At 55.3% G+C, this 19,801-nt stretch overlaps 2 protein-coding genes across 2 annotated transcripts; both read right to left on the reverse strand.

Moving 5' to 3' along the window:
* Positions 1 to 1,960: 1,960 nt before the first annotated feature.
* LOC311218995 (pepsin B-like) lies at positions 1,961 to 5,432 on the reverse strand (the record flags this gene model as incomplete). Its single annotated transcript, XM_084301941.1, has 9 exons — positions 1,961 to 2,128; positions 2,299 to 2,397; positions 2,679 to 2,823; positions 2,980 to 3,102; positions 3,249 to 3,448; positions 3,765 to 3,883; positions 4,433 to 4,550; positions 4,919 to 5,072; positions 5,377 to 5,432. 9 exons carry the CDS (start codon positions 5,430 to 5,432, stop codon positions 1,961 to 1,963), a joined length of 1,182 nt encoding a protein of 393 aa, XP_084158067.1.
* Positions 5,433 to 7,986: 2,554 nt separating this feature from the next.
* On the reverse strand, positions 7,987 to 19,387 carry LOC311219109 (gastricsin-like). Its single transcript, XM_084302105.1, has 9 exons — positions 19,254 to 19,387; positions 11,143 to 11,296; positions 10,454 to 10,571; positions 10,109 to 10,227; positions 9,608 to 9,807; positions 9,220 to 9,339; positions 8,790 to 8,937; positions 8,458 to 8,556; positions 7,987 to 8,274 (listed from the first exon to the last, which is right to left on the reverse strand). Exons 1-9 carry the CDS (start codon positions 19,265 to 19,267, stop codon positions 8,119 to 8,121), a joined length of 1,128 nt encoding a protein of 375 aa, XP_084158231.1. The 5' UTR covers positions 19,268 to 19,387; the 3' UTR covers positions 7,987 to 8,118.
* Positions 19,388 to 19,801: the final 414 nt, after the last annotated feature.

A 19,801-nucleotide genomic window follows, 5' to 3' on the forward strand; every position in this document is an offset into this window, starting at 1 on the left:
GCAGCCTCCACCACGTCCCCGCTGCGCCCAGCCGGTGCCAGCGCTTCCCACGCACTTCTCGCCGCGGTTTGCCACCTTCCTCGGGCGCCTGGGTGCTAGCAGGCCGGCCAGTTTGGTACGGAAATCAAATACAGGACACCTGATAAGAAGCACGATTCTGTTGTTTTCCAGAGGCTAAGGTATTTTCTCTTTCCACTAGCTCAGTCTTTCCAGGAAACAAAGGCAATGTGCGCCTTCGTATCACATGGAAATTCCCGACACTGGCGACCTTCCTTCAACCTCTCCACGCAGCCAAAATTTAGTGAAGTGGCGCCACAGCCTGCAATATTTCTCCTGTGCAAGCCCACGGCACGTTTTACATCCTACAGCTGGCACCAAGCAGTAGGGGTGGGTTTCGGCACCATTCTGAGCCTCCTGGGCAGCAGCACGTGGCCCCAAAACATCTCCCTTCCCTCGCATTTGTCCTTTCTTCCCCTTCTGCCCGTCGGTGCCCTATAGCCCTGCCAATGCCCCCCGAGGAAACCAAGAGTGGAGCTAGAAATCGCTCAGCAGAGAAGCCCTGGAAGGCATTTTACCCACCCAGCTCCAACCACTCAACCAGCCCCAAAAGACCAAAGATTCTCCCCGGCAGCTCGTTAGCCGTTACCCCAAGGATGCTCAGGTGCGTTAGGGACGATGGGTCCCCACAATGACTGTCCCCATGTCCCCAGCAGCCTCATCTGCACGGGCAGTGGTGCAGATTTTTTTTATCCTTCTTTTTGGGACGAGCCCTAAGCCTTTTAGGGACAGCACACGGGGCTGTGCTGCCGGAGCAGCTGCGGCTCCCCGAGACCTCCACGCTTTGTTGCGCGGCGCAGAAATGCCCTTCCCTGCGATCTGCTCCTGCCTCATCTCCATATCGCTGCGCTCCGCCTGTGTCAATATTTTGACACAAAGCACGGAGGAGTTTGTGTCCTTTCTCTGCTGAGATGACAGAGCTATTAATATATCTGATAACGAGCCCCGGTGATAAAGAGCTTCTAAGAAACAAGTCTGGATCCCAGGAAAGCGGTGTTACCCGAGCCTCCGGCTGCTCTCCTCTTGCTGCAGAAGACGCTGCCCGCTCCCAGGTGCCAGGACCGGCTCCCTCTTGCCCAAGCCCACGCCTCCCAGCGCTCTGGCTGTTGCCTTACCTGATCAAACAGGATTTAGGGTCATTTGGACCGCATGGCTAACCTCAACTGGGCTCGTATCCCACTCTGACCTCACCACGGGTGTTTTCTAAGCCATATCCAGAGGCACAGGAGGTTGCTCACTCCCCACACAAGTCCCTGGGGAGCTTTTCGATGCCCAGAGCAAGAGGCACGGAGGCGGGGAGCGCCTGGCCCTGCTGCTGGGGCTCGGCTTTTTGGTCCCCAGTTGCTCACACGCATGCACAGCTGCACCAGTACGGAGCAGAGTTGGCTTTGGGGAACTCCTCGGGGAACCCCTCTCCCTGGGGCTGCGTTTGCTGTTTGACACCAACACCATCTGTGTTTGAGACCCCCCAGCTGAGCTGCAAAACCTCACGGAGGGGCTGGGCACCCTCGCAGCCAGGCGCTCAGCAGCACTGCCTCCAAGCAGGAGCTCAGGAATTCCCTACGGATAAAGGCTGAGACTGTCCCAGCAGCTGCCGGGGGCAGGCAGCACGCTGTAAGCGCTGGGTTTGAGCAGGGACAGCTCTCCTGCTGCTTTCCCCGTGCTGACTTTGCAGAAAGCTGCCCAGAAGCACGTCACGGCGCTTTGCTTGCTGTCGGAGACACACGAGCCCTCAGCTGGCGCCCAGCAAACGCAGCGCAGAGGCACTTGCAGGTGCTGTGGTTTATTGGCAACGGGAGACAGAGAACAACCTCACACAGAAACCTTGGAGAGACAGAGGGCACGAAAGGGGTCAAAAAGACCCGTAGGGACCCCACAGCACTCCAGCAAGGCTCGCTGGATTTCACTGCCTCCTCCTCTCCGCCGATGGGGCGAAGCCGACGCGGTTGTTCGCCATGTCGAAGACGGTGTAATACTCCTTGAGGAAGACGTCACCCAAAATCCAGAGCGGCTGCCCGTTCTGGGCGGACAGGTAGGTGGCCTCGATCCCAAGGGTGCAGTAACCATTGCTCTGCAAAGGGGGAATAACGGGGAGTCAGGGCCTAGGAAAGCACCAGCACCCTGCAGCGGGGTGGGATGTGCTCGTACAGGGAGGGAGAGCGCCGCCGTCCCCCCTAAAAAACCCCACCAGGTCCTTTCCCTTCGGGACCCAGCAGGGTGAGGCTGCTGGCTGATACGTACGTTGAGGACGTAGGCAGAGGGGCGCAGCGGGAACGCCTTGCCGCTGATGACGAAGGTGATGGTGGGCAAGCTGCGGATCTGGCTGCATTCGACGGCGTACTGAGGAGAGAGGGGGGCAGGGAGCTCAGGGTGACGGGGAGCTGAAGGTAATGGGGAGCTCAGGGTGATGGGGAGCTCACTTAGGGTGATGGAGAGCTTAGGGCTGGAGCAGCACCGACCACAAGAGGTGCGCAGAGCCCTGGCCGTGCACCAGGCTGCCTCCAGCACCACGCTCTGCAGACACCGTGGTTTTTTTTTTGCAATATCTGTTCAAACCCAGGGTTTCTGGCTCTCTCACAAGCCTGCTCCGTGCCCGCCTCTGAAGCCAGCCCTGCACTTACCCCGTAGCTGGTCTCCTGGGCACCCACGGCCTGCAGGAATCTGTTCAGGTACTGCTCGGGCACCGTGAGCAGGAACGTCCCCGTGTCCACGATGGCCTGGCAGCCCTGGTTGCACCAGCCCGTGGGCGACCCTCCGATGGCAAACCTGGGGGGAGAGAAGGTAGAAAGAAGTCGCTTTAAGCACCCACGGGCAGCACAGCCCGTCCCGGCTGGGTCTGAAAGCCTGGGAGCCTCCGAGATGCAAAACTCAAGGCTGGGTTTCCCAAGCGGGTGATGCCCGGCGGGGACGAACGCAACTCACTCGTTAATCGCCACCTGCCAGTACAGCTCCTGGGTCACGGGTGCCCACACGATCTCCCCGGTGTACAGCCTCTTGTCCACTCCCCCGAGAATGAGCTCCCCCCCGTAGTTGTAGGTGGGGTGGCTGCGAAAACAGCGGGGTTAGGGCGGCACAAAGCGACCCAGAAAGCCGTGACGCGCACGGATCAGAGGGATAAATTCCTGAGGGAGCAGCGTGGGGACGGTCGGAGGGACACACGCACACACGTGGGACCTGCAGGAGGGTTTTACCGGGAGAAGTAGAAGCTGAAGATGGGCTGGGTGAGCTGGTTCTGCTGCAGCATGCCCTGCAGCACGGTGGGCGTCCCTCCCACGGCCAGCGAGGGGTAAGCCATGCCCATGATCCCGTCAAACTGGGCATAGTAGAAGGGCTCGGAGGGCTCGTTCTTGCTCAGCCCGAACTCCTGGTTTTTGACTTTGATGTTCTGGATCTGGAGGGGAATGGGGTGCCACGTCAGCCGTGGTGGTGCAAAGCCAAAGAGTGCAAACCCGGGGAGCGCACGGCAAGCTCCCAGCTGGTGAAAATAGCACCGGGCACCTGGAAAAACCACTAGGAATCATGCTAAAAAAAAAAGATAGAACCCCAGCTGGGTAACTAAAGGGCTCAATAACCCCTTTATGCTGCTCCTACCCATCTCAGGACCTGGTTTGTGCGAATCTTGTCTACAAGAGACACGAGACCTGCCCGAAAGCCACCCCCCAGGCTCTTTCCATCGGGGAACTCAGCCGGAGCAGGGCTGTGCCCACCTTTAGCGTGTCGTAGCCCAGCTGCACCGTCAGCGAGCCGCTGCCGTAGGTCAGGCTGTAGGTCCGGCCGTTGTTGATGAAGGTGGAGGAGGCGCTGGGGTTGAACGTGGCATGATTTTCTGCGTGAGAAAAGAGGTGAGGGAGCTCCTGGGGACACCACCGCCCGATATCACACTGAGGGGGCCGCAGGATGATGCCCAGGGAGGGAGCAGGGTGGGCTGGGGATCTGCCCTGTGGCTGTTTCTAAGGCAGGAGTTTTGCATCCCTGCTTTGTCTGCATCCCCTCGAGGGAATGACCATGACCCCGTCAGGTTCCCAGTGTGAGCTCTTAAATCCCCACGGCTGCTCCGCAGCCAGCGAGTGCCAGTGGATGAGACCCACGGGAGAGCGGGCACCCACTCCGCTCTCCCCTTCCTCCATCCACGGAGAGCCAAGCACCAGCGCTGTGATCTCAGCACCCTGAGGACACCCGCAGCAGCCACAGAGATTTGGACACCGTCACTAGCCAGCCACATAAAGGAACAGGCTCCGTGCCCTCAGAAAGCCCCAGAAAGGCACCGGGGATGCTTTTGGGGCTGCCGTGGTGATTTTTCCCGTGTGCTGGGACTATGCTGTGCTCTGCGGGGGGGGCTTTGTGCAACGCAAGCATCGCCCCTGCTGGTACTCACTGCAAGCCGCTGTCTGGCACAGGGTGGAGGGCACCCAGAGGTTGGAGGAGCCGGTGTCGAAGAGCACCAGGAAGCTCTGCGGGGGGGTCCCGAGGCTGATCTCCCCGAAGAAGGAGGACTGCGGATGAGAGGCACGATGTCCCCACGGCCCCGGGACAGGTTTTCACCTCCCAGCCCCGTGTTGGGACCCATCGCTTTTCAGGGATGCTGGAAAACCCAGGCTCAGCCTTGCAGTAGCACAGTAGGAGGGAGGGACTGAACGCCCACCCTGCTTTTGCTCCCAGATTAAGTGACATGAAATATTTCTTTTGGTGCAGAGAGAAAAGCGGAGATTTTCGGGCTGCTGACTTGGCTGGGAGAAAACTTGTCTAAAATCTCACATAGAGGCTTAAAAAGGAGCGAGACAAAGAAATCTCATGCCCCTGGAGGCCCACGGGCAGACAGCTTGCTCCAACAGCTGGAAGCGAAGGGGGAACCTGTACTCACATCCAGATGGCTGGCCATCGGCTCGTGCACGATGTAGTTCCGACTGAAGTGGTATTTCCTGGCTGTGTCATGCTTTATTTTCTTCAGGTAGTCCTTCAGCACGCCCGCCTCCCTCATCACCTCCCGCGTGGACTTGTATTTCCTCAGCTTGATCCTGCACAGAGGGAGAAATTAAAAAAAAATAAATTAAAAAGCAGGACATCAGGAGGCTGGGCATTTTCAGGTGATGCCTCCTCCAGGAGCCGTGAGCCCTCTGCTCGGCTGCTGGGTGCTTCTCCAGGGTCCCCTCCTAGCCAGGGGCACATCCTGGGCTGGTGCTGGTGCAGAACGATGGCTTATGGCGAGGCACGAGGCCAGATGGACACGAAAACACCTTATCCTCGGGTAGCACAGCACACGGGGGCTACAAACCCAGCCAAGCTCTGCTCGCTGAGCTCTCCCCGCTCCCCCAGACCCACCTCACCACCCCCTCCGAGAGCTGGAGGCACAGCACGGCCAGGACGAGCCACTTCATGGTGCGGGCACCCCCGGCTCCGCGCATCCCCTCCGCAGGCTGCAGCAGCTGGGTGAGCCACCCGGGCTCCCCGGCTTTATAGCAGCCAGCAGTGACCCCCCCCCCTTATCTGCTGACCTCTGTTTTCCATTACCAGAACCCGTAACCCTGGCTTGAAGGGTTTCTTTGTATTTGGGGCCACGAGGAGCTGGGGAATTTTGTGTCCTTAGCGAGGCGCCCAGATGAGAACAGAGCGACTCGCGCCTTCAGTGGCCACATCAAAGCATCGCCATCGGTTAAGGGGCCACTTCTTATCGCAGCGGGGAGAGGAGTTATCAAAAAGTCAGCACGCTGGAGCCGTTTTCTCTCAAACCTGTTCCACCTTGCCCAAAACAAAGGCGCTCACAGCTCGCAGCGCAGGGAGGAACCTCGGGGCTCTTTTGCCTCCCTTTCAGCCACCCCGGCAGACCCAGCTCTGCCACGAGGAGGTTCTGGCGTGGAGGAGCAGCGGGTGCTGGAGCTGAGGCTTTTCCAGAGCTGGTTGCAGGTCTGTGCTGCTCTGCTGCCCACCCAGGGGCTCGGTGAGCCCACCAGGTTCCTTCTCCTGCCCCCTCCTAGGTGGCCTCAGCGCCCTTCTGCCTCCTGCTCCGTCCTTCTCCGCTCCTTCAGCAGCTTCAGAGTCCTTCGCTGCCCAAGTCCAGCCAGTTTCCATCTGCTTTCACACTGGTTAGGACAAAAATCACTTAAAAAAAAAAAAAACAAAACATAAATATATATGTGAGAAACAATGGATGGGCTTCATCCTGGGTTGAAAAGCAGGTGCTGTGCTGCCTGCTTCAGAGACGGCTAAAGCCCTGCGGAGGGAGAGCTCCTGGGCATGAAGATGCAGCTTCACACGTGGGGTCCTCACCCCAGCACTGAAGGTCAGGAAATTGCTGGTTTGCTTTTTTTTTTAATTATTGTTATTATTTTTTTTCCCTGTGAAAAAAGAGACCCGCAAACACGGATCTCCCAAACGGCCAACAACCAGAGCAAGTGGACCAAAGCGTTTGGGGTCATCACCTAAATATTTTCTAGCAGCGGGAAAGCTGAGAAGTTTTGGATAAAGCCGCACCTATGGAACTTCCTACAGGAGCACGGGTGGCGATACGTGACCGGGTGACACCGGGATGTCACCCCAGGGCAGTCGGTCCCCATGGGGGCAGCTGAACCCTGCGTCTTTTTGTGACTCTGCCCAGAAGCGTGCGAGCAGCTGCTGAGCACGATGCTTTACCCCATTAAAGCATCCCAGGGGATAACCAGCTGGGGAATCCCGCAGCTACATAACCACTCTCTGTGACATCCAGCATCCCCCCCTGCTAAAAAAAACCATTTGTGTTGAGCTGAAAACAACTCACATCCTCGCCCTGCCCCTGTGCCGTCCTGCAGACTCGCCCGCAGCACCAGGACACTTCCAGGAGCCGCAGCAGGGCCTGGCCAAGACAAACCCAGCCTGGAGGGGATGACCCCACAGCTCAGCACCCCGTGCCCCCCCAGGACCCTGCGCCGAGCAGCCCGGCTCCTCGCTGCCCTCCGTTATCTGCCGCGGCGCTCATCCCGTGTCGGCGCTGTGCACATATTTCACTCCCCCGGGAGCACAGGGAAGCGCGTGTCCTTTGCTGGATATTGAGACTGTAGTAAAGCAATTATCTTGTTTGCTAGCAGGATTGATAGAAAGATCAACTTATTAAGATTGGATAAAAGGCAAATTCTGGCTGAAAGCAAAGATCGGTTATCAAAACGTCAATATACCGAGTGTTATCTGCAGGTCCCCATGGGGACTCGGGCTTGCCACCAGACAAAGGAATAAGGTGCCCTCTACAGCACGCACAAACATTCTACTTTTGGCACTTTTTGAGCCCAAAAGTGTTAGATGGGGTTTGTTTGCTGAGGGATTTAGGCAAGTCAGGGGGTTGCAGCCTCTGACATCGGTGGCCGTGCATCCTCACACGGGGCAGCTCTCACCTGCACTGCTGGGCACGGGGCGTCTCCTCTCAGCAGGATCTGACCATGTCCCTCTTCTCACTTCTGGTTTCCTTTCCAAAAGCGTTGGTGTAACATCCCAGCTCAGCCACGAGCCGTGCCAGCCCCAGGAGCCCTCCTTGCAGCAGACAGCAGAAATCCACAGCCCTGACAGTGCAAGAACAGCAAGAGAGGAGCCATCAGTAGGTGTCCTGGCCACCCCAAGCATTTCAAGCCTGAGATGTTCGTTTGCCTAACGCCTGGCCGCTTTCTAAGATTCTTTTAGCTAAATAACAAGGGCCCTTGTGCCCTTGTGCTTGGTTTAATGTGGAGTTTGCTGCTGCTCTGAACAGTCTGCCTGCAGCAAAGTTGGCTGTTTTCATCTGCTCTCATTGAATATGAGAATTCATATTCATATTCTCATATGAATATGAGAATATTCTCAGGCTTGTTTGTACAAAGAACAGGAAAATACACGTTATGAAGAAAAAAAAAAAAAAAAAAAGAAAGCACACGTGCTTTATCTTACTTTTACGGACTTTTATTTCTTTGTAGTGCCCTTTGGAAAGAAAGCAATTTCCAACAGAGACGTCTAAGTAAAGGAGGTTTTGCAGGGAAGGAGATGCTCCAGCACGTGGAGGTGCAAGGAGCTGGGACGTGGGGCCAGGGCGAGCAGCGACAGGGACAGCGGGGGCCCCGGGGCTGCTCACACGGCGGTGGCGAAGCCCACTTGGTTGTTGCCCATGTCGTAGATGGAGTAGTAGGACCTCAGGAAGACGTCGCCGAGGATCCACAGCGGCTGCCCGTTCTGGGAGGGCAGGTAGGTGGACTCGATCCCGACGGTGCAGTAGCCGCTGTTGCTCTGGTGGGAGGAAAGATCCGTGCTGGAAAACGCCGGCTCCGAGCTCTCCCCACCCACGGGGGTCTCTCAGCAAGGCTGTGACCACCGTGCCCCCCTCCAGCCCCCTGCTCTGCCTCATCCCTTGGGGCTCAGACCCCACCGGGAGCAGCACTGGGGTTTAGGATGGGGGGCGAGACGCCGTACCTGGAGCATGTAGGCGGAGGGAGGCAGGGGGAAGCTGGTGCCACTGATGACAAAGGTGAGGGTGGGCATGCTCCCGATGTTGCTGCAGCTCGCCACGTACTAGGGAGAGAGAAAAGCACGGCTGGTTTGTAGCCGGGGGGCTCCGTGCAGAAAGGCTCCCAGCACGAGCTGCCACCCCCGAACCCAGGAAGGCAGATTTTATCAGATCCGTCATTCCCTCCGCCGAAATTAGAGGTAAAACGGGATTTCCGATGCGCCTCCAACCCAACTGCCTGCTTGTGACAGATGCACCCCCCTTTATCCAGTCCTCCTGTTGCCCAGCCTGCTCTCACCTGGCCGTTGCCGTCAGCCTGAGCCCCGATGTACTGCATCAGCTGGGTGAAGACCTGAGTGGGGACGGTGAGGAGCGAGGTTCCCGTGTCGACGATTCCCTGGCAGCCCTGGCTACACCACCCGCTGCTCTGCCCACCGATGGAGAAGCTGCGGAAGGAGAAGAAAAACCACTCGTGAAATGCGCCCTGACCTGCTGCAGGATGAGCAGAGGACAGGAGCACGAGAAATGATTGAATTCTGCCTCCACAACCTGCACCATTAAAGGCTGGTTTTCTCTGGTTACACATTAGCAAAGTGAAGATGAGACCCCACAGCCCCAAAACGCCTAAAAGCTGAAATCTTCGAAGCCACCAGAGATGGCAGAAAGGTTCCCCTTGTGGCTGCAGATCTAAGAGAAGCTAGAGGCAGCTGGAGAAAGCAGCATCTTACTCTTCGATCCCGATCTGCCAGTAGCCAGCCTGGGTGACGGGGGTCCAGGTGATCTGCCCCGTGTACAGGTTGGGGTCGACGCCTCCGAAGACGAGCTCTCCGCCTTGGCTGCCCTCCTGCCTGCAGGAGGAAGGCACAGGGACACACTCGGGTGTTTGCAGCCATCGGTAGCCACTGGCAGCAGCCTGCTGCTAGCCTGGTGCGTGCCAGCGAGTGGAACAGGGAGGGGAAAAGGTTGAACAGGGAGGAGAGCAGGAACAAAGCGCGAATTTCCAGCCCCCCCCGAAGGTTTCACGAGATTTGCAACGACAAAAATAAAGGGGATATTCCTGGAGAGCATGAAGGCTGCACAAAGTGGAAGGAAAAAGGGGAAGGGGTGCATCCTTACCCGCTCAGGTAGAAGCTGAAGACGGGGGAATCCAGCAGGTTTTGCTGCAGCATGCCCTGCATCACCGTGGTGGCACCGCCGGCAGAAAGGGAAGGGAAGGCCAGCCCCAGGATGCCATCGAACGGGGCGTACACAAAGTTGGTGCCAGGCTCGGTCTCACTCAGACCGAACTCCTGGTTGGTGATGGAGAGGCCTTGGATCTAGGGGAGGAGAGAAAAGGGGCAGAGCTCCCCTGAGAGCACAGCCCAGGGCAGCGGGACCCCAGGAGGCAGCAGGACACTGGGCTACGCAGCGGGGCGGCGAGCCAAAACCAGTACAAATACCATGTGTTACGCACAATAAGAGACTGTTAGAGCCAAGCCATAGATTTTCCCCTTTTTGCTCCCGAGGGGAAACCCCAGAAGCAATCAACCTGCTTTTTTTCCGGGTGCACACTCCCATCCCAAGGGCGCACGGGGAACCGGGGCGCCCCTCGCTCCCCCCCGCCGCGGTGTCACTCACTGTGACCGTGTCGTAGCCGAAGATGCCGGTGAGGCTGCCCGTCCCGTACTGCAGGGAGAAGTACTCGTCCTGGGTTGAAAACGTGGAGGACTCATTGGGGTTGAACAGGTTGTGGTTGGCTGGATTGGGAGAGCAAAGCAGAAGGGTGACGGCTCCAGCCAGGGGCTGCTTTTGATAAAACAAGCAGTAAGGCAAGCCCTAAATACAACAGTGGCCAAAAGAAGCATGCCCCAACTTGGCTAGGACCTCTGAAGTCTAGGATCCAAAGGGATCGCCCACCCTCAGCCTTTTTTTTTTTTTTTTTTTTTTTTTTGGCCACCAACCCTTTGCCCAGGAGCTACTCACTGCAGGCCTGGCTCTGGCACAGGGTGGAGGGCACCCAGAGGTTGGAGGAGCCGGTGTCGAAGAGCACCAGGAAGTTCTGCGGGGGGGTCCCGATGCTGATCTCCCCATAGTAGGACATCTGGAGGAAAGGGGACACTCCTTGCATCCCATCCTCAGCCAACGAACAGCACCACGAGGTGCGCTTGCTAAATCTCAGCCCCGCTGGCGTTACGGGATGGGGGTTTCCAGCACCGCTCCGTGGGGCTGGAGGGTCTGCCAGGGTCAGTGCTCTGCTCCCTTGGCCATTGACACCGCCTTGCTCCCAGCAAGGGGGGGTTAAAACAGCCACACAAATTTAGCCCGGAGCACAGCATCGCTCTTTGCTCGGGCTCTCCCCCCAAGCACAGCTCCTGGTGGCACAGAGGCAGCAGCTGTGTTTGGGAGCTGCTCAGGGCGCACGGAGCCTTCCCTCAGTGCCCCACGAGCTGCTCTGGGTGTGTTTCCAAAACAGAAATCAGTACACAGCTGAGCAGCTCCATCCGCACTAACAGAAACGTTTCCTCTTTCCCTACACAGCCACGAGAACGGCTGCCGAAACAAACACTGGGCTCCAAGGTCCTACGAGGAACTTCCCAAACGTCTCTCTCTTTTCTCATTTCGGTCCTCCCGTCTCTCCTCCCCCTTACTTTAAGCAATGAGCGGATACTCACTTCCATGCTGTTGGACAGGGGCTCGTAGATGCTGGAGAAGCTGTTGAAGAACTTGTAGGCAGGGTCGTGGTAGCGGTGCTTCTGCAGGTACTCGTGGAGCACCCCCTTCTCCTTCATGGCTTCCCGTATGGACTTGCCTTTCTTCAGAGGAATCCTGCACGCAACGAGCAAAATCGCCAGGTCAGTGTGGTGTGAAGCAAGCCTCCACCTCTCCAGCTCCTTCAATTTTATTCCTCTATCCATTTTTTCTGCCTCTGTCCCCTGCCTGCCCCATCTCCCGCGGGCATATTTGCTCTGATCAGCACATCCCTGGAGGGAGGTGACCCAGTCCTGGCCACGGGAAGGGCCCTGGCCTTTGGATCCCGATCCCTTCAACTAATGAAAAAATGAGTTTGACAACAGGCCTGCCTTGGCCATGACTTCTTCAGATACAGCGAGCTGCACTGTGAAATACAATTGATTATTTTTTAATGTGAAAGCCAACCCAATATAACCATTATCTAAGGAGTTCTCCGCGATACTAAGCGCTGGCCCCAGATAAAACCTAAGACCCCCAACAGATTTCCCACCGCCGCCCTTCCTGACTTTGCCCCCGTCCTGTTACGAGCTGAACCACGACCGAGGTTCCTCCGCGCTCACCTCAGCAGCCCCTCGGAGAGGTGCAGGCACACCAGGGCAAGGAGCAGCCACTTCATGGTGATCTTCCCTTGCTGGCAGCTTCCGAGGAGACCTTTGAAGCCCCACAGCACACCCTTATATACCCCCAAACGCTCGCTATCTCCCTGCATCAGGGTCCCACGCATGCCTGAGGTTTATCAGTGCACCCAAAATATTTGCTCGAGACTTTCCCACAGCGCTAAGGAATATCTCGAGAACTCCAAAGTCAAACACCAGTGGCTAACGCCATTGTACGTGCAAGCTATTTTTTGAAAAACAAGGGTGAAGAAAAAAAAAAAAAGCCGATAAGAACAACTTCTTGGGAATAATCCAAACCTGCAAGAGTCAAGCTCGCTGCTACTCAACTCCTTTGGATCCGATAGGGCTATCAAAGACTTCCTTGAAAGAGAAATGAAAAAGGGTTTCCAGGAAGAGGCTGGAAAGACTAACATGGGTTATCAGCAGTTGTGTTATCTCCTGTTTCCATTCCTGCTCTTACCTCTAGCACTTTAGAAAGTCCCAAAATGACCCTGGATGAGAGAAACCCATGGGCTTGCAGAGGAGACTCCATGCACGAAGGATTGCGCTCTTAGGATGGCACAGAAGGCCCTGTTAGTGGTTCTTAACTGGGCTCCTGCTGGGGAAGAGCTTTCAGGAGGGATTTCCATGCACCGAGGGATTAAGCTGTGCATGTTACCCCACAACTCTCTCTTCTTTGCTATAATTTGGCCAAACAGGCAAACCCGCCCTGCACCAAGCAGTGGCAGAACCCAAGGCAAGGCACCGTGCCCAGGGCACCTCGTTCGCACCAGCCCCCAAATCCATCCCACCCCTCCAAACCGCACACTACCCCTGGTGGAAATAGGGCATCTTAAGGGCAGGACTCCAGCGAGCATGGATCTGTGTTCAGCCCACGTTCAGCACATCCAAGTCCAAGGCACACCCATGCTTTCCTCCTGACGCTTGTCTCGATGGAAGCCTGGTCCACGAGGACCCGCCAGCAATGGCTGTGCCCTAAAAAAAGATCCTGCAGAAGACTCGGTGGTTTCAGAGCCTCGGCCAAACATTTCTGCACCGAGCTCAGTCCCCTCCTCAAACAAACGCGAAGCTGTGGAGTTATCCCACAGAGGGAACCCCTGGCCACCAGCCAGCAGAGGTTAGGATAAAGGTATCTGCCTGCGCACAAGTTTCTCATTTTATTTCCCAAATTTATTGCATTTTGCCCTATTTTTTTTTTCTGTTCCTAAAAGCCACGCTGAATTGCTTCCTTTCTAGTTTCTTCAAGCTGTCCAAGAGGATGTTTTTGACCAGCAGCAGCAGTGAGCAGGAGCTGCTGCTCCCTGGGACACACATTTACCCCTCCCTGGGGCAGGAGAGGTGCTGGGGCAAAAGGAGAAAGAATAGGGTCGTGGGGAGCTGTCTGCACCATCAGCCCTCTCCCACTCAGCAGTTCAGTTTAGGAACACATCACGTGCCAAATATTTCGTGTCCTGGCTTATTATCAGAAGGACAAAATATCTTTTAACTCAAACATTATCTTATCACCAAGGATTGGCACAAACAGCAGCAACTGTTCACCCACCCTGGCCAAAACAACAGGGGGACAAAAAGGACACAACTGACCGGGGACATGAGGTGACCAAACCTTCCACGAGGAGCTAATTGCTCTTTTATTTAACCTGCATCTCACCTTTGGAGTCCACAAGAGCAGGGACAAGGCACCCAGCTGTGCCTGGTCACGATGGGAGATGCATCATTTACCGTCACCTTTAAAAAATGTGTTTTTAGTAAAGAGGTCGGCTGGGGGTGGGTTACCACCGACAGGAATCGCTCAGAGGTGGGTAATTTCCCTCCTAGAACCGTGACTGAGTTCAGTACAGCTGCTTTTAGGTCGAAATAGCTGCTTTGTTCCTTTCTTCTCAAAGATCAAGCTCAAAAAAAAAAAAATAGGTTGAACACCTACGTTTATCTGCAAAACTCAAAAGCGAGCGCCCTGAAGGCTCAAAAAGCAGAATTTGGATGGAAAACTCCCAGCCTTTTAAAATTGGAGTTCATAAAATTGTGTTTGGGGGTGGGGGGATTGCCTTTTTGTGTGATCCTGATGGCTGCTTCTGGTGGCGCGTCCCAGGTTACGCACGGGTCATGCAGAGTTTCAGCCTGCTCTGCTCTGCAGCTGGTGAGGTGTTCAAAGCCAAAAAAATCGGGAGACAGCAGAAGAGATGCTTAAGGTAAAAGCAGCGCTGAGGTAATTCCATCACGGGAGGGAGACCTGGAAAGCAAACGCTGCCAGAAGCCTGGATTGAGCTGCACCAGGACAGCTGGTCCTGAAGACATCGGGCATGCCACAGCCACGCTGCGGGGCCACAGGGGCCAGGGTGAAAAGGGCGAATTGCAGGACACGAGGTGGGCTTGGAGAGGCCACGGGCAGGAGAAGGTTGACTTCATCCATCCCGTCCCACCTCCAAGCAGTCAATGTTAAATAAAAAGGACGCGACCAGCGGCTAATCGTCATATTCTGTTTATTCTGTATACATTCGTAGTGCACGTTAAGGTAAGACATGAGCACTCCTCGGGTCACACAGCACTGCTACTGTTCTTCGCCTTTACGGTTACACCCGGATGAAATATAAAGAGGGACCGAATGGATACCCATAGGAATAACCCGAAGAAGCAATTACACAGCGGGATCAACCCCTCCGCTAAGATCCACCCAGGCCCCGGTGGCCGGAGCCCCGGAGCACCTTCGTTTTTCTGCCGCATCCAAAATGTTCGGTATCAGAGACAGCAGTAACAAGGAACAACACGGAGAACCACGTGGGAGAAGAGCTCGAGATAACACGGATGCATCTGGGTCTTTCGACTTGAAAAATCACATTCACTTAGGGAAGAGAAAACAAATCAGGCCCCTTCTGAAGAATTAACTTTTTTTCTACACCCCGGCTCGTAATTGGCAACTTCAAAGCTCTCGGGATTTCCCCTAATGTATTCAACCTTTGGTCCTGTTTGGTAACAGGAATCTGAACCTGTTTTGCTACCTGCGCGCAGCATTTCACCAGGAGCCACGTTTGGGGGAAAGAGAAACTTCCCAGAAAGACTGGCTGCAGCCCCCTGGAAGCTGAATTTGGACCACGATGAGGCAACAACGCTCATTAACAATCGCTCGTTAATGTTATTTCACAGTCAAAATACGACCCACGAGGGCTGAGCAGCGTAACGTGGAGGGACAGAGGAAGGATTTGGGGAGAAAATGGCTAAGAGAACATAGAGCCGTAGTACCAAGCCCTGCCGCAACGCTCTCCCTCAGATCTCACAGGCATCAGCACACCAAGGAGGTCGCCGCCGCCTTCCCCGTTTTGCCACGGTGAAACTGAGGCACGGGGATAGGAAACGCGGGGCAGAACCCGAGGTGGGAGCCCTGCTGGTGCGAGACAGGGTCCTGGGGATCGGAGGTATTTGGTCGGTAATCGCTCGCTGGAAAGAAAGACAGCAGGAGCTGAAGCTGGGTTTGGGTTTTGTCCCGGAGGACAGCATGGCTTAGGTAAGAAAAGTGACACTTAGTACTGAGACAATCAAAATCTGCAGAAATATTGATCCCTTAACCCTCACAAGCCAGCCTCTCCTTTGCCACCCCCCTCCCTGTAAGGCAGATCCAGCTCACAAATGATCAGACCACCTTTTCTCAAGGGGAAAGCAGGCACATAAAACGGGTTAAAATTAGAAAACAAAACGAAAAACCCTCCCACAATAAACGACGACTGGGAGCCATGGGAAGCTATCCACCTCCCAGCAGGTCCCTGGGAAAGGGAAGGGTAGAAGATCTCTTTATGCAGTCACCGGGGAAGAAATATCAGGGGAGAAACTCTGGTTGATTAACTCAGAGCTCAAACAAGAATCACTTAAAAAGGTTAAGTCAGTCAAATCATCGCTGCACAGCAGACAGCTGCTTCCACAGCCGTCCCCTGAACCTCGATCCTACACGCAGAGGACAGCAAAGCAGCACCGCAGCCTCCAGCAGGAGCCACCGAGCAGCAAAGCCCAGGATCCAGCAGCCAGATTCAAGCCGTCAGGTCATCACCGTTCCCCCTGCCAGCTTCGTTTGGTTGCCTAAACCTCCTCTGAGGAACCAAAGAAAGTCTCAGCAAACCCAGGAGCTGCCTGCACATCGCCCTTTTTCCAGGTCCCCATCCACGGATGGAACAGCCGGGCACGAGGGGCACCAGGCGAGGGATCCACCTGCCTTGCAGAGCCAAGCTGGGAATTAAAGGATCTCAGGGATTTGCTCAGCTTCAGGGCCCGGTGCTGGAGAAGGCTTCAGATGTCTTCAGATGTACACAGCTTGTTCCTTTCCTTTCAGACAACTGGGCAGCACCAGCTGGAGGCACAGAGCGCAGCTGGATCATGCAATCTTAAATCCAGATCTGGGGACGCAACCGCAAAGGGTGAGGAGTTCTGCTCTGCGGAGAACATCTTCCCTGCAGGGGGAGAACCATGGCTGGTGGGACAGAAGGAGTCGTTGGCAATCCCTGGTTTGTTTCCCATCCAGGTGAGCACAAACGTGTCCGTGCACTCCTTGGGAAAGCCCAGCGAACTCGCACGTAAGGCTCAAAGCAAGACCTGCAAGATCCATCCTTGCAAAGTGCCACAAGGAGACAGCACAATTCAGAATTTTCAACCAAAAGAAAACCGTAAGGAGGAATGACTCCAAAGGGCTCTCAGGAGGGATCCCTACTGCCCAATGCTCAAATCAAACTGAAGGAATGGAAAAAAAACCACCAAACGCCCCGGCCTTCCGACCTCGTACCGATTTTAACTCTGCAACCGTTTCAGGTCTGACCACTAGAGGAAGCTGCGACACTGGAAAGCTCCACACAGGTGGAAACACCAGGGAGAAACCCAAACTAGTGACATTTCTGCTCCCAGTGCCCCTAGAACTTCTGCCTCAGTGTTCAAACAGCTCTGGTCTGTTCTCACAGCTCCACACCACCTGCAAAATTGAGGTTTAAGAAGTTATGAAAGGGTCTGGGTCACTTTACGCAGGTATTGCTCTGGTGAAGTTTTCCACAAAAGCGAAGAAAAATGAGAAAAATGACTTGCACGCGGACCTGATGCACACCCTGAAAGCCATAAACGACCAGTTTCCTGCTTGCCCACATGAAGTTTCCTACCGAGTTGCTTAAACATTAAACAACCCCCCTGCGAACGACGGGCTGCGAGCAGCTTTTCATCCCCGAGGCTTTCCGGGGAGGTGGCGATAGCACAGCGTGAAGCAGAGGATGGAGAAGCGAGGTGCCCACTGGATTACGATTCTCTGAGAGCAGCCAGCATCAGTTCTTCCTTAACGATGAGAAAATGCATCTCTTTTTTCCTTCCTCCTTAGGTGCAGCTGTAAAAGGGGTGCGGGAGGCTGGCGGGGACCGGTGGGTGCTGCGCACGCACTCAGCTGCTGCCCAAGGCTCTCCTCGCTGCTTCTGATGTCCTCATGAGGTAGGGGAGCTTGGGGATTGCTGGAGGAGGGCAGGAGGCACAAGGCAGACAGCACAGTTCATCAGGAGGACGTGAATGGCAGCAACCCAAACAGCAAGGGCAGCTTTCCCCAATCTGAAGCTAATTTGAGCCATGTAAACAGCAGCCCGGCCCCTCGGGGGACCGCGGCGAGGAGCCCCCAGCAACGCAGCCGTGCTCGTCCCGACACCTCCGGGCATGTCCCATCCCTTGGGGACACGCAGCCAGGTCAGGGGACACCACAGGGAGCAGGAGGTGCCACCAGCAGGTGCCCCAAGGCTGAGCCACACGCGAGCCCTCACCCAACAGCGCACACCCAGCCTGCAGACCTGGCCCTGCCACCGTGCTCCACATAAATGTGAGATATTTCATCCTTTTTAACCTTTCTGGGTGAAATCGGGGAGTGTTTTGTATTTCCCAGCCGGGCAGTGATGCTGTTGTGAAGGCAGGTTCATGTGGAGGCTCCCAGAGCACCGCGCTGCGGGGTCAGAGCCGCTGGAGCTGTCCTGAGGACGACGCCGACAGGTTAGACACTTCTCATGTAGAAATTAGAAAAATAATTAGAATTATTTAAGTAGTTTGGTTAAGGCTTAACGCAGTTAACTTTAATACATCGAGTGAAACAATTTCTTCTCTCACTTCCTCAAATGGAAGTTTGATAGGTTTAGGGGAATACATTACTTGTCCTTTTCCCTCCACATAAAGTCACTTGGCACACATATAAAAATAGATGACTTGGGTTTCCTTTCGGTTATAAATCACTCAAGGGTTGGGGTGGAGAAAAGAGCATACAACAAGCATGAGAACTTCCCAAAAATAAAGGAAAAATCACTGAATTGAAGCCTGTGGTGCACTTTGAATTTCTAGTGCAATGAACAAGTCGAGGAATCCGTGCTGTGCCCGGACTTTGATGCCTTTCTGAGCTGCACGGCACGTGCCCCTGCTCCCAAAAGGGTCCCGTTTCGGCGTGACATCGCAGCACAAAAACCAGGCTGAGCTTCAGAAGTATGGAAATGGAGCCTGTGGACCTTGCAGGTTATATGGCTGGCTGACCAGGTCCTGGCCCCTTTCTCTGACTTCAAATCAGAAAGCTTTAGGAACAAGGACACGGCGAGGCTCAGAAAATGAGCGCTCCACCCCTCAGCTCGCATCCCAAGGAGGAAGATGAACACAGAGAGCAGAAACGTGTGCCTGCAAAGCAACCCCAGGTGCTTAGAAGCAGCTCGCAATGACAAAGTGACCCGGGGAGGGACTGAGCTGCAGCAGGTCGCCACGCAGAGGGGCGGTGGCACGTCCCCACCCAGAGCGGAGCACAGACCCTACACGGGACCTCAAAGGGCGGCCTGACAGCTCAGCTCAAGCTCAGCCCCGGCGTCAACAGAAAAACCCAACATCAAAGGCCACGAGTTTACCCGAGAGCTGAAACTCAGCCCTTCCCAAGGCTGCAGTTGTAGGAAACGCGCGGCACGCTCGCTGGAAACGCAGATCAAATATTTCTCATGGGCCCAGCCAGGCACGTGGGTGGTGGAAACGTCTTTGATACGACTCCAAGCTCGGCTGCCTCGCAGCTCTCCTCGCGCTCCCACGTCTCCCCCACCGCTTCCCTCCCACCCACCCGCCCTGCGGCAGCAAATCCCGGTTAAAAAATATAAAATTAAAAAAAAAAAAAAAAAACAACGATTCCTGGCTGCTCTTTTCCCCGGCCACAGCTCAGCAAAGCCACCAGCTCTCATCAGAGACCCCAGGCACAGCGCGTGGAGCAAGTACGGTTTGTATTGGCACCGGTTTTTGGCAATTTACCACTGGGAAGGCAAAAGAGCATTTAATAAATAAATAAATAAATAAACGAATAAATTAATCGGCAAGTCAACAGCACTTCTGAACAGCCACCAAAAAAGAACCCTTAAAAATCAAAACAGTGTACGGTACAGTTGAAGGCTTCTATCGCAAACCTGCAATCTCTCATCCTTGCAGTCTTCCCCTCCTCTTTTTAAGCAGGGTGTCTTCAGGAAATGAGGTTTGTGTGATCACAGTGTCTGTGTCCATGGCTGTGTCTCCTCCTCTACTAATTTCTAGAGTCGCCCAATTTAAATCGAATCTGGGAAAGGGCCAGAAGGACGAGAAGCTTCTGCGAGCTTCAAGGAAACAGTGCAGAGGGAGGAAGGAGCAAGCTGAGGGGGGAAAGACTGCAGCATGAGCTCCCATGGTGTCGGGGACCAGGGAAAGCACAAGGCAAGAACCAACTCTGGAGTGGCCTGACCGCAGAGCTTGCTGCCCCCGGAGCTGCAAGGTGTGAAATCCACGGCAGATGAGCTTGATTTGCTGTGGAGATCCCCCAGCACCTCGTTTTTGGGACCACCTGCACTGCCCCCGGAGCTGCCGGGAGGTCAGAGTTAGCCCTGCCCGAGGTGGTGCCCGCACAGCACCTCCTGCTGCCACCTCCTGCCCCTCCGTTCACCTCCAACAGCAGCTTCCCACATCCCGTAAGGCTTTAGAAAAC

Source organism: Netta rufina, assembly GCF_964035555.1.
Source record: "Netta rufina genome assembly, chromosome: 26".
Classification (NCBI taxonomy): Eukaryota; Metazoa; Chordata; class Aves; order Anseriformes; family Anatidae; genus Netta; species Netta rufina.

Excerpts from the sequence above, each read along its gene's own strand:
- LOC311219109 (XM_084302105.1), bottom strand. Across the intron at positions 9,808-10,108 it reads TCGGCTACGACACGGTCACA|ATCCAAGGCCTCTCCATCAC; the intron begins GTGAGTGACACC and ends CTCCTCCCCTAG. Across the intron at positions 8,938-9,219 it reads TGGCAGATCGGGATCGAAGA|CTTCTCCATCGGTGGGCAGA; the intron begins GTAAGATGCTGC and ends CTCCTTCCGCAG.